The sequence below is a fragment of the Hypomesus transpacificus genome, chromosome 6 (assembly GCF_021917145.1).
Source record: "Hypomesus transpacificus isolate Combined female chromosome 6, fHypTra1, whole genome shotgun sequence".
Classification (NCBI taxonomy): domain Eukaryota; kingdom Metazoa; phylum Chordata; class Actinopteri; order Osmeriformes; family Osmeridae; genus Hypomesus; species Hypomesus transpacificus.
The window spans coordinates 10,807,223-10,820,589 of record NC_061065.1 but is presented as its reverse complement, the minus strand read 5'-3'; the positions used below and the strand labels follow the sequence as shown (position 1 = coordinate 10,820,589).

The following is a 13,367-nucleotide window of genomic DNA, read 5'->3' as shown; positions in this document are numbered from 1 at the left end:
TGCTTGACACTAATCACACAAAGGGTTCTGTTTAAGCCCTCCAGCCCATCGTGTGTCATTCAGTGTTGCCATGGTGACCGCCATCGCCACCTACCACCTGTGAACTTTGTGTCCATTTTGTCGATCACATGGTCCCAATATCAACAACGTCTTCTTAAAGAGACACAAAGGGCAACTTGGTTATGAAACTACCCATAGAGGGCATGTCTGTCTGATGGAGACTAAGGAGGGATATCATGAGATATCCCACACTTGAAACACCTGGGTGAGTCACGGTGTGAGGCAGTGAGTCACAGTGTGAGTTGGCACCTCAGGAGAACTGTGACTCACCCCAAGGTCGTCACTTTGAGGAGCACAAGGCTTAGTGAGCGTACAGTAGTGCACTGCTTGGTGATGTCAGTCAAGTTTAACTCCAAACAAATCCGTCATAGTTTGATTCCATGTTACATTTCCACCTAACTGACCTTCTGGAAGTTATATCTCCAATTGATTTGACTGATCCTACTTTATATGATTTCAGTGGTTGAAATGGTTCTCGTTCTCTTTCTCTACCTTTGGCTCTCACTCTATCTCTCTCTATCTTTCTATCTCCTTGCTCTGGCACTGCTTTCTTGCTTCTGTTCTCTCTCCCTCCCCCTCCTCTCTCTCCGTCCCCCCTTTCCCCTCCCCCCCTCTCTCACTCTCTCCCCCCTCCCCCCCTCTCTCTCTCTTCGCCACTCTCTCCCTCTCTCCCCCCTCCCCCCCTCTCTCCCTCCCCCCCTCTCTCCCTCCCCCCCTCTCTCACTCTCTCCCCCCTCCCACCCTCTCTCTCTCTTCGCCCCTCTCTCCCTCTCTCCCCCCTCCCCTCCTCTCTCCCTCCCCCTCTCTCTCCCTCCCTCCTCCCTCCCCCCCTCATTCCCTCTCTAATGAGAGCATTAAGTCTCTTCTAATGGCAGGTGCTCTTCTAGGCCCAGAATCCTCTGGTGCACATCTGCACATTTGAAAAGCTAAGTACTCAATTAAACAGGAGATATGACTCCCATGATGCACGAGTGTTGGGCAGGGGGGCGTGGCGGTCCGAGTGGGGCCAACCGCGGCTCTTCCGGGTGACATCCCATAACTTTCCTCTTTACTGTTGCCATGGATACGGTGGATGAGCAGCTTTGGAATAAATAATGTACAGCAGGGATGCTCATAACTATATCTCTTTCTCGTTTTCTCTGTTCCCATCTCTCTCTGTCCCTCTCTCTCTGTCTCTCTCTCTCTCTGTCCCTCTCTCTCTGTCCCTCTCTCTCTCTGTCCCTCTCTCTCTGTCCCTTTCTCTCTGTCCCTCTCTTTCTCTGTCCCTCTCTCTCTCTGTCCCTCTCTCTCTGTCCCTCTCTCTCTGTCCCTCTCTCCCTCTGTCCCTCTCTCTCTGTCCCTCTCTCTCTCTCTCTCTCTCTCTCTCTCTTTGTCCCTCTCTCTGTCCCTCTCTCTCTGTCCCTCTCTCTCTCTGATAGTGGAGTGTTGCTTCAATGCACGAGGTATCCATAATTCCACCATACCTCCTTTAATTCTTGGTACACTTCTCAAACATCAACATCGAGTAGGGAAATATCTGAAATAGGTACAAAAAGATACGTTTCTGCCTCTCATCACTTTGATAACTCCTCACTTGGAGAAAGAGATTTTCAAGTTTTTTTGAGGAATTGATGTAATATTTAGCGTATTCTGGCTTAGTATCCCTCACATCCTTACAGGAACTGAAAGTGCTGCAATGTGGAGCTCAACTCTGGAGCTAAATAATTTAATAAAGGACTCGAACGAATTGGGGTTTATGTGCATGCGTGTGTGTATGTGATTTTCACAGATTAAACGGTATCTCTGATAAACTTGAGTCTGCTGAAGAACTCCAATCTGGTCAATATCCAAACCGGTCAATATCCAAACCTATCTCCCTCCTTCCTCCTTTCCCTCTACCTCCCACTCTTCACCCACCTCTCACTCCCACCCTCTCCAATTCTCATCTCCTTCCCCCTCTCCCTTCTGTCTAAACCCATCGTTCAGTTCTATTTCATCAATTGGCCTGTCCATCCGTGTCTTGTCCAGTGTTCCTGTCTTTCTCTCCTTCTACAGAACTTGCTGTTACCTCCCTCCGCACACTTTGCATACTGGAAACAAACATAAATATTAATGCAGTACTAGTCAACGAAAATGGATGTAAAATGTCATTCCAATCGCATCATAATTCATCATGTTCAAATCCTACTTGCAATCTGTCAGACAGAATAATGTGGCATTACAAGCACTGAGTGGAATAAACCATGTTTTACATTAGCGTATGCTCCGTGACAATCACAGCCATCGTTAAGGAAAATGTGTTACTAATTAATGTCCCTCAACACAGGTTCTGATTGACGATGCACGTAATTAAACTGATCCTCCTCCTTAAACACATCCACCGATGCACCTAAGTTAATTAACCTTTAAACTCAACAAGGATTGAGAGCCCCGGAAAATTGCTGCTGTTTGGAGGACGAACTTCATTGAAGTAATTTAACTGTGACTTTCATTGTCACTTAGTTTTCAGGACTGCAGGACCAATTAAAGCATCGTTATCTCGCCCACACCTGCCGCAACATATGGAGGATCGTTAAGTGGAGGGGTGATGGAGGGGTGTCGTCACGGATACCTCCCCAGCACAGCAGGTTTCCTGAGGCCTGTAAGAACAGACGGCTATTACATCTGAACCCTCTTTTATCTACTCTGTAAACCTGTGGTTCTAGACAATTACCTTTGAATGTTATTTGGGACTTTATTATGACTATAGTTTTTATTGCTAACCTTGACCTTTCAAAAAAACATTCTCGTATCCCGAAACAGGTGAGTCAAATCATAAACCTCCCTCGCCACAAGACTAAACACCCCAGACTGTATGTCTGGCACTTCTGCTGGTTAAATGTCCTCTCCAGTCTAGTGTTTGTTGTTGTGGTGTGGATGGGGAGTGCTCCTCTGTGCTGCAGCAGTCAGGTGAGTGGTGCTTGTCTCTCCTGTGTGCTGCAGCAGGTAAGTGAGTGGTGCTTGTCTCTCCTGTGTTCTGCAGCAGTCAGATGAGTGGTGCTTGTCTCTCCTGTGTGCTGCAGCAGGTAAGTGAGTGGTGCTTGTCTCTCCTGTGTTCTGCAGCAGTCAGATGAGTGGTGCTTGTCTCTCCTGTGTGCTGCAGCAGTTAGGTGAGTGGTGCTTGTCTCTCCTGTGTGCTGCAGCAGTCAGGTGAGTGGTGCTTGTCTCTCCTGTGTGGTGCTGGGGGACAAGTGAGCCGACTCGAATGCAGATGCACGAACACATTAGAATGCAAGCTTCTACTTAGAAACTAAGTGTGTGTGTGTGTGTGTTCACTCTCATGAAACTTTGTGAACAAAAAGTCATGAATAAAGCTGAGCAGTGAGTGGTACAGATTTTGTGCCCATGAACAGCCATGAAATCAGCCTCCAGACAGAAACCCCCTCGACGTGGAAGAGAATCTTGAGTGAGGAAATTTCATTCAGACTTCCCTCCGGCTCCATCTGGGTTTTTCTGCCTTCATCCCCAATATTCAGTGAGCACAGCAGTAGTTTGAATACAAAATATGCAAAAAATATATTTTGGGCTCTGTCTTTGAAGACATCCCAACTCCGTTTCTTGTCTTCAGACTACATCCATCACTCTTTCTGTTAGACAAGAAGATTTCCTGGAGCAACACTATTCCAGTGACCTGGTTAGTGTGACAGTGATCTGTCCTTATCTTAAACAGGGCAGTGGGTTAAAAGGGGCACTTGGTAAATTGAACCGCTTCACCAAGTGGGCAATGATTCCCTTCGCTGCCATCACATCGTGTTGCTCAATCAGGGAAGTGATGAAGTGAACACATCTGAGAAGGGAATTCACTGTGTTCTTCTGCACGCCAACCAAACAACAAACATGGAAGCTTTTAATTTAGCCTTTTCAGTAGTGAGCAAGAACCAGTGGTGTAGTCTGCATGACGGATGCCTTACAGCCTGTGAGTATTTCCTGCTTTCTCATTGTGAAATGAGCAGTGATATGTGAGTGGGGGACAGCATAGAGCCAAACTGACCAAACTGACACTGTGCCCACTACTTCTAACTTAATACTAGACTACACCTCTGACTTGAATAGGTATGTACACTGACTGCCGAGGACAGCCAGTTCTGGAAAAACATCCCATAATAGCAATTCAGTATCCAAGAGACTAAGTCATGACCACAAAGTTATGGCTGCAGTTATTTCACATGACATAACGGTAAGCGTCTCTCACTAAAGAAGCAGGCTGGTGCTACAGTAGATGTATTCAGTGTTGCATGAAGCCTGGGGCACACAAAATGCAATGAGGCAAATCCTTTGGTTAAACACAAAATATCAAAACCCCCTCCTAGTAAAGCAACTTATCTGCATCAAAGTCAAAACACAGACTAGTCTCCTGTCTGTAGGGGAGACCCACTCCCGGCAGACCCTCAGGAGAGAGAATGTGCTGGATAATCTCTACTCATCGAAGCGATGAGTGTGTGGTGGACAGTGTTTTGAGGTGAGGGGGTGGTGGCTCTGTGTCTGTGCTGTGGCTGCTAATAGCAAAGCTCTACACAAGGCCTCATGAATCATGAATGCAGATCAGCCACCATTACTCTGACACTAGCTCTAGATACACTATGCTCCTGGAGACCAATCAGATGATGATAAGGATGAAAAAGATGATTACGATGATTATAATGACAAAGCTGAAGATACGATTACGGAGATGGTCATGATGGTGATGAGAATGATGATAAAGGTGATAGGATAGTGTTGTTGCTGCTGTTGTTGTTGCTGCTGCTGCTGATGATGAAGATAATAGTTATGGTGATTGAAATGATGTTGATGGTCCTCATACATTCAAACCGAAACACACACACAATGCTTGAGAGGAAGTGAAGGGCTGGCCAGCCCTGGGGGTCAGCCTGGATGTGTCATTGACGTTGAGTGGTGCTAATGACAGAGTAGCAGGGGGAAGTACTGGAGAAGTACTGGCTAAGACTGTGTCCTACATTATCATCTCACTTCAGTCCCACTGGACACTTTAAAGAGTACCACTCCAATGCTGAGTCAACAGCCTACTCGTGGAACTGAGACATTCGACTTGTGCACATTAGCCTCTCCCTGTCTATCAGTCTTTCTGTCTGTCTTTCCCTGTGTCTTTCTGTAATAGAAAATTACTATTCTTTAAGATGTCTATAATATTCTTTGGCCTACAACAATTATTGCTGAGGTTTTAACTTCTGTAAAGCTAGCATAATCTAAGCATAAGACAGTATTGCTTTAGTTTCCATTTGCTGACAAACGTCTAATACATTTGGCTGTTTAACCCTGGTTGTTTTGCCCATCCTCCAGGGATTTTTGCTGACCAATTTCTTATTTCTTGTCTCAAGCTATGTTTTTAATATTGAGCATCTGTATCAAGTTCTGCAACCTATTTCCTTTTTTATGTTCTTGTTTATTGAAGAGTTCCTCTTTTGATAGACTTGAACTATTGAACTAATGATGTAACTGTCTGGAATTACTGTATAAAAGACTGCTCTGATCATGACATTTGTAGAGAGCCCTTCTACTCCAGACATCATTTATGGTACTGTTTTAGAACTGCTTCTCCTTGATTTCAAGAATAAACAGATAAAGACAACTTCATCTGACCTCAGACATTTAATCAGGGGAGAAATGTGGTTGAATTTCTATCTCCACCCCCTTCTCTTTTTATTGGCCTTTGCATTCCTCTTGTTTTTCTGTATTTTCAGTGTGTCTGATGTTAGAGTGCGAATGTATGCAAGCATTTTATCCCTGATTAAACTCAGAACAATAGAGCTTGTTATCAGCTGAGGAAGCAGGCTCAGGGCTCCATCAAGGGAGCGTGTTCTTCTTTTCAACAACAATTTGAACCTCTCAACGAGACAAAACCCCCGGCAGCTCCCTGTGAGACTGGATCTGTCTTCTGTGGGCTCCCTCTCTCCCTGTCTATTGCACTCAGTGAATCCCTCTCTCGTTCCCTCATTCTCATGTCAATCGATCCCCCGGTTTTCCATTCATCCCCTCTCTGTCTCTTTCCTTTACCTCCTCCTCACTCCCCACACTTGGGTTTAGATTGTCTCACTTCTTCTCCTATTTCTCCCCCCTCCCTCCCTCTCCCCCCTCCCAGGGGGTGTCCTTGTATCTAACAGCATTACTGAGCTGATTACCAAACCTGACAGGAGCCTACAGGAAAGCCTAGGGGAACACCGCAACCAACACTCCCACAGTAAAGAGTAAATGCACAGACACGCACACATTCATACCCTCAAACCGAGGGTATGAATGTGTCCCCCTGGTTGGGTTATCTACTGTACACAACCCCTCACTTTTTGGTCTCGGCCATTTGTTTGTCTCGTCTTGCTTTATCACCTGTCATCTTAAATGTAGAAAAGCATGTACAATGATATCTGGATAGCTGATTGGATGCTCGGTATCTTAATAGCTGATTGGATGCTCAAAGTAGGAAGTGATAGCTGATTGGATGGTCAAAGGAGGTAGTGGAGTGTGTCGAGAAAATGACTGACCTCCTCAAATCTGGCCTCCTCTCCCACGTTCTCCAGCACCCGGGTGTAGAAGGACAGACCTGCAGGTGACAGGGGACAGAGGTTACAGTCAGGGTCAACAGACAACCCAGTCATACACATGAAGGTTATGTGTTGATTGAAGGCCAAAGTAACGAAGACGACCCGGCTCACTGAGCAGACAGTACATTTTAGAATCATTTTCCACCGCTAGCTACATAAGTAGACTGAGGGAAAACTAAAATCGAAACAGAGGAGAGACGGGAGAGAAAGAAAGAGAGAGAGAGGGCGAGAGAGAGAACAAACGAAAGAACAAAAGAAAAAGAGAGATCCAAATGAAATTGAAAAACGAAACCATATGGCATACTAAACAGTGAAGGTTATTCACTGAATGTTCGTTCTGTATGAATCTATAGTTTGAGTAGAAGAGCTGTTTTGGGCCTATCCTTGTTTGCGTGTGTCTGTTCATACTTTACATAGCATGTCTAAAGCTTTTTGCATTCAGTCCTGTCTGCTCAGTGTGAACAGCTGATGTTTACTGACAAACACACACAGGCACACACAGGCACACGCACACATAGACATACACACACACACAACAGACGTATAATTACAGTCCCTAAGGTAATTGATTTGTACAGGAAATGAATCGTTTTGTGCTTGGCAGATTGGTGACACCATAACTAATCTCTCTGTGTTGAAAATACATAAACACATGAATCATAGGTTATAAGAACCAGGTGCCCTAATAAAAACATATACGTAGATAATATTATTATTATGTGTTTGTTTTAAAGCTAGCTACTTGTATAAGTTCAGGTGTGTGTGGGATAGAGAGAGAGAGTGGGAGATAGAGGAGGGGAGAGCGAGAGTGACAGAGACCAAGATAGAGAGATATTGATGTGTAGAGACACATTCATCACTGGCAGCACAGGTAGACTGTGTGGTTCTTAATGGTACATGGAGCAGTGTCTAGAACTTGAAGCTGTTTAGTAAACAATTGATTCCACCTCCACAGCAGTAATGTCATGAAAATGTGTTCCTTCTAACAGAGAAGTGAGCCTCATTAGTTCCCGGGTTTGAATGGAAAGGGATGGAGATGAGAAAGAGAGAGACAGAGAGACAAAGGAGTGAAGCGCCCTGAATATTATGCAAGGTACACTTAACAAGACAACAGCATCAAGAGAGAGGAAGTAGGATGGATGCACAATCGAGTGGGTCTAAGAGAGAAAGAGAGAAAGAAAAGGAGAGCAGAGGAGGTCTGGGGTAGAGATTGGTGCATGACAGCACCTCTCTCAGAAAAAAGTGAGAAAAAAGTGAGAAAGAAAGAAATGGACTATATTGGAGACATGAGAAGTATTGTATTTTATAATCAGTCAGATTGACAGAAAGATATAATCATATGCTTTTATGCAGAGCTAAACCAACACCCACATGATAAAACTTCATAGATATTCACTTTAAACTCAACTCAAGTGAACCTGACACAATTTCCTTGGGCGGAACAAATCGTTTAATTTCTCGTTTATTTTTCCACAGCGGAATGACTGCAGCAGCTAGCTTGAGGCTGTGGAATGGACATGTGAGGCAGCCTCTGTATAAAGACCTAGAGTTTGCTGAAGTATCTGCTCTTAAATGAGGGCAATGGCACTTCAACAACGGGGTAGCTAGCACAATGTTCCCAAAAAGATAACGTCCCCAAAACATTTACCAAATTGGATATTGCATATAATTTGGATATGCCTGAATGGGGAATGGGAGTGGCAGACAGGACTTCCTCTCCAGACAGGAAACTGCCTGAGCTGAAACTACACAGGAAGACATGTTGACAAGCATGTGAGAGAGAGAGAGAGAGAGAGAGAGAGAGAGAGAGAGAGAGAGAGAGAGAGAGAGAGAGACAGAGAGAGAGAGACAGAGAGAGAGAGAGAGAGAGAGAGAGAGAGAGAGAGAGAGAGAGAGAGAGAGAGAGAGAGAGAGAGAGAGAGAGAGAGAGAGAGAGAGAGAGAGATTCTTAAGCCAAGTGTCCCTCAACACTTTTAAGAGATCCAAAGTGGCATTTAAGTTTGTTAGAAACCTGTGTGTGCTCTCCAAGGTGCTGAAAGAGTCATCTTCCCTCTCTGACTTTCCAATAAACACTTGCTCACTTACTCTCCGTATTGCTCTCTCACTCACACACACACATTATGATTAGTATGATCTTCCTAGATATTCAGACCCCTAATCTTTTTAGTGCTTTTTCTGATTTATTGAGAGTGACAGTTAGAGAGACACGGAGTCGAACGCAGACACCTGCGGGAGGGCCTCAGCCATGTGAAGCCAAGGCGCCCCAAATTCTTTTCCGGATAAAAACGATATTCTCCAGATTTGGTGTGGCACCACCGCGGGACATTCTCCTTAGGCTATAGTACAGGACTCTCTTTTTTTCAGAGGGAAAAAAATCGATGTATTTTAATGGTGCACAGTGAGAACACGCCGTGTCTGGGAGGGTGACCCCGTTGGGACTGTAAAACGTGAAATGAAGTCGTGAAACGGGTGGACCAGTGAAGGCAATTCCCCTACTGATTCAATGCAATACACCATATACAATGCTTTCCTGAGTGATAACGAAGATAAGAAATGACCAAAAACACCATCTGCACACTTTCTTATTCGCAATCAATGCTAATCGAGAAATAGCAGAAAAAAACTGCATTTTCTTAATGCGGTCATGTATGGGAGATGAAGACATGAAATGTTTTTGACAAACTGCAATAGCGCTGCGTAAAGAGTTCATCGCATCAGCTCACAAGGCGCGTCTCAAACCAGGTCTCCCGGGTTTGCAGAGGAAGAAGGGGTTTTCCAACTTCTCTGCGCATCTCAGGCGCAAATATCCTTCTATATCTGGATACATGGCTATTTCTAGGGGCTGGTTTACCGACAAAGGTAAAGAGTTCGGTACGGATTGCGCACCGTAAGCAGAGTGAATCAAATAGGTTTTAACAATATGATATAAAAGGCACAAAGTCGTATTCATACCTCGGAATGTAACTTTGGCGATTCTGTCTCCCTTCCCGCGAAGGTTGGCTACCGTCTTCAGGTGAACTAAAAGAGCCATATCTTTGTTTCTTAAAAAAAAAATCTTATTCCAGTCAATCCCAGTTCATTCAAATCAAACGAAATGCGTTGCTGTGCTTAAAACAAAAATAATAAAACAAATTCAACTTAGTTGTGTGTATCACCTAAATTGGCAGTGATCTTTCAGCGCATTTCATCGCGTCTGTGAGAAGATCTTCATTCTGCAGAATGCATCTAGTTTTCCGGCTCTGATAGAAAGAGAGGATGTGAATTATTCATGCGCTTTCGTTTTATCCCGCGCTACGCTCAGTGGCTGGATGGGTCTCGCTGCCCTAGTCCCCAGACATGCTCGTGAATGGAGTACTAGCTGTAGCCAGAGCTTTCGCTCCCAAAGTCAAATCTAGGGAGGGAGGGCGTGGGGCACTGGTTTGGAAGAGGAGTTGGTATCTTCTTGACTGAAAGGAAAGGCTGGCTTTCAATTAGTTAAGAATGTGCATTGTTATGTGAAGAAAATAACGACTTGGCCTAGTATTTTAAACTCAGTCAATATTTGAACATACACACCAGAGCTGTTGTTAGACATCAAACTCTATTGGGGTACAGGCCCCTTATTCATATCCCTTTTTTCTTTCAAGCTTGCTGGGCACAATGCACTACTAGGCTATAGAAACTCCTGTCACAGGTGGGGGCGCTGGTGCCTCCACTTAGTCTACTCTCTACTCTGAGGAGCAAACCGTATTTCCCCCTCCAAAGATACCAACACTGAGAATCAAGGTATAAAAAGTATTTACTGGGGAACAGCAGATTTATACACATGCATCTGTGTTCGGTGTGCTAGTATTATATGGAATCAAGTCAATCGGGAAATGACTGATTCACCAATTTGGGCTCCCTAAAAAAGGCAAATTTTCGTCATTATGACCTCAGCTTCGTAAAGGGCTGTTGCCTGGCAACTCTGTGTTTCCTTGTTTTGCCTGAGAGCGTGTAGAAGGACGAGGTCAGCGCACGCTCTGCTAGTCCTATGGTGTTTGGGTCAGCTGCCGAGCCCTGGGTACAAAATGGCACAACATGGCAACATGGCACATAGAGGAAACGGAACACTGATCACCCACAACAACGCGACCTATATTCCACCTTCCCTTATGCCAGGGTAAGCCAGATGTGAAAAAGTGTGGGGTGGGAATTATAGGCTGTAGCCTTACTAAATTGCTTAATAGCTAAAACTGGCCTATGCCTATTTGAACGTAAAATGTCTTCATCATCACTATATCTCTCTCCTTTTGGTTTTCCCAGCTATTGTGGCCATGTTCCAAACATCAAGAACCGATACGGCGACACCTTCGGGAATGCCACTATCAAATACTTCCAGGACTTTCGCAGTAGCACAATGTCCTCCAGCAAGAGCCCATACAACCGTGGCGGGATGTTCCCGTCCGTCTACTCCAACAACGGGCTGCTGGTTTCAGCCCACCGTGCCGAGAACCGGGAATGGGCTCTGAGCATGCCTTATTGGGCCCGGTATAATGTGGACTTGAATCGACATGAGACGATTAAGAACTTTGGCCAGGTGAGAGAAGACAGACCAGAACGATGTGTAGGCTATACCTATGTCTAACTGAAGCCTACATTAATAAACTGTTTTGTCTGGTGTTTTTTTCTCCCGATGCAGCTCGCTCAGAAACACCGGGAGAATTACCGAGATAAAACAGGAACTCGACAGGGCGTCACTCACTTCGTTATTCCCGTGAAAGATGTTGAGAAATACCCGCGGGAGAATATGTAAGATCTTAAGCACAGTAGTCTTAACTGGGTGATAGTCCAGTAGTCCTATATAACTAGATGGCCAGAAAGATACAGCGATGTATGCTGTAGGGGCCAAGCTATTGAACTGTATACGGTAATTATACAAACCTGGATATGGATATTTTATAAAAGTCTAAATAAAATAGAAACAGATGTGAACTCGCTACCACTGATATGTAGGTTACATCTCTTCTATGCTGCATTAATAGGTTTATATATTTTGATAACAACATTATGTGATCCCAGCTGAACCCAGGCTAATGCAGGTCTGAAGGTGGATGATTGAACTAGTCATACTTTTCACACCCTGTTGAAAGCTTTCATTAAACATTTATTAGGGGGAACTAAAGCTGGCCCTGAGTACACATAGACCCAAACAGACAGACACACACAGCACTGAGCCTTCAGCTTTTAGACAATCTGTTGTATGTTGCAACACCTGAGGAGGTAACAGGAGAGTCGGGGGTGAGGTGGGTGAAAGAGAGAAAAGAGACTTGCTGCCAGGTGAATACAGATCCCTAGAACGAGACAGTAGAGGTGATTACTTTATTTGGTTGGGACTGTAAAAATGATTCTGTTTTTGAAACGTTACAAGTATTCAACTAGACTTGGGAAATAGTTTGGTAATCCTATTGATTTTGTGATGACAACAAAGCCATTAAGAACAGTTGATGTCCTCTCTTTTTTTAGTGCTTTATTGATTTTGTATACTGTTTTAAAGCTGACTGTTCTACAAAACAGGGTTCAGAGTTCTAAACCACTGAACGCTGAATGTGTGTTTATGTGTTAGATATGTAAAGGTTTATTTGTTAGATATGTAAAGGTTTATGTGTTAGATATGTAAAGGTTTATGTGTTAGATATGTAAAGGCTTATGTGTTAGATATGTAAAGGTTTATGTGTTAGATATGTAAAGGTTTATGTGTTACATATGTGAAGGTTTATGTGTTAGATATGTAAAGGTTTATGTGGTTACATTTACATTACATTTACATTTATTCATTTGGCAGACGCTTTTATCCAAAGCGACTTCCAAGAGAGAGCTTTACAAAGTGCATAGGTCACTGGTAATAACAACAAGATAGCCCCAAAAACATTGCGGGTAGCCAAGCACATTTTGTGAACAACCAAAATAAGTGCCAAAGGGAAGAACCATAAGAGCATGTAGTTAAACAAGTTAAAATTAAACAACATGAATCGCTATGAGTGCATGTGTAACTGTAGAAAACCAGTAAAAAATATATATATAAGTCAGATGGTTAGATATGTAAAAGTGTATGTGTTAGATATGTAAAGGTTTATGTGTTAGATATGTTTTATGTGGTTACTGTAATCTCCCCCAACTTCTCCCAACGCATCTCCCCATCCTAACCCCCCTCAGACTACTGCTCCCCACGGAACAGACATCATCCACGCGTCGCTACCAGACCTTCCCTTCTGGGATCAGAACATGTCTGGACGACCGCTGTATGAGGGACGTGTTCTACGAACGCAGATAAAGAAAGCCCCGGACGGTGTTCCTTCATCGCAAATACAGCTTACAACCACCAGGTGGCTCTGTTGACCTCGTTTTGTTCAAAGAGATAAAGATCAGGGAAAGAGTGGGTTTACAGTGTCCGTGTCTGTATGGAATTACATTTCTAGGACCGTGATTATACCTGCTCGATCAAGATCTTAAAGTGGACCCCTAACCGAGTGTTGATGAGGAAAGAGTGTCTGTAATGCAGTTTAGGCATGTAGGCCTACTCACAAAAGTCTAGTGTCCTATGGACAAACTAAGGTTTTTACAGCATATTTCTTTCTACTTGCTCATAAAAGAACAATGCTAGCAAACCTCTAAGGACTTTGCCATAAATGAACTGTAGAAGGTCTTGTGTGTACTGTAGCCTATTTGGACGTTACTTTACTGTTTAAATACTTGGCTGCAAATCTACCAACACCA

General features: G+C 44.0%; 2 protein-coding genes across 11 annotated transcripts in view; one reads left to right on the top strand and one right to left on the bottom strand.

Annotated features, from left to right (window-relative positions):
• The window catches only part of otofa (otoferlin a), a 49,752-nt gene extending 39,759 nt beyond the window's left edge, over nucleotides 1-9,993 (bottom strand). For 5 of the 9 annotated variants that reach the window (XR_006956192.1, XM_047021197.1, XM_047021196.1 and 2 more), the window contains exons 1-2: nucleotides 9,585-9,992; nucleotides 6,573-6,631 (exon numbers count right to left, since the gene is read on the bottom strand). Coding sequence is in view for 8 of the 9 variants with exons in the window: in XM_047021197.1 (XP_046877153.1) it covers nucleotides 6,573-6,631; nucleotides 9,585-9,663 (138 nt within the window). In the remaining variant the exon portion in view is untranslated. Of the gene's footprint in view, nucleotides 1-6,572; nucleotides 6,632-9,584 lie in introns of all 9 variants that reach the window. The other 4 variants (XM_047021198.1, XM_047021206.1, XM_047021199.1 and 1 more) reach the window with 1 other exon arrangement.
• A 69-nt stretch (nucleotides 9,994-10,062) lies between these two features.
• On the top strand, nucleotides 10,063-13,040 carry fam166c (family with sequence similarity 166 member C). Of its 2 annotated transcripts, XM_047021277.1 has the most exons (5): nucleotides 10,393-10,397; nucleotides 10,612-10,773; nucleotides 10,917-11,190; nucleotides 11,293-11,402; nucleotides 12,807-13,040. In XM_047021277.1, the coding sequence occupies exons 2-5, from the start codon at nucleotides 10,682-10,684 to the stop codon at nucleotides 12,922-12,924; spliced, it is 594 nt and encodes a 197-aa protein (XP_046877233.1). In that variant the 5' UTR covers nucleotides 10,393-10,397; nucleotides 10,612-10,681; the 3' UTR covers nucleotides 12,925-13,040. The 2 variants fall into 2 exon arrangements, with proteins under 2 accessions (XP_046877232.1, XP_046877233.1); XM_047021276.1 differs by having other exon boundaries at nucleotides 10,063-10,773.
• The last annotated feature ends 327 nt before the right edge of the window (nucleotides 13,041-13,367 follow it).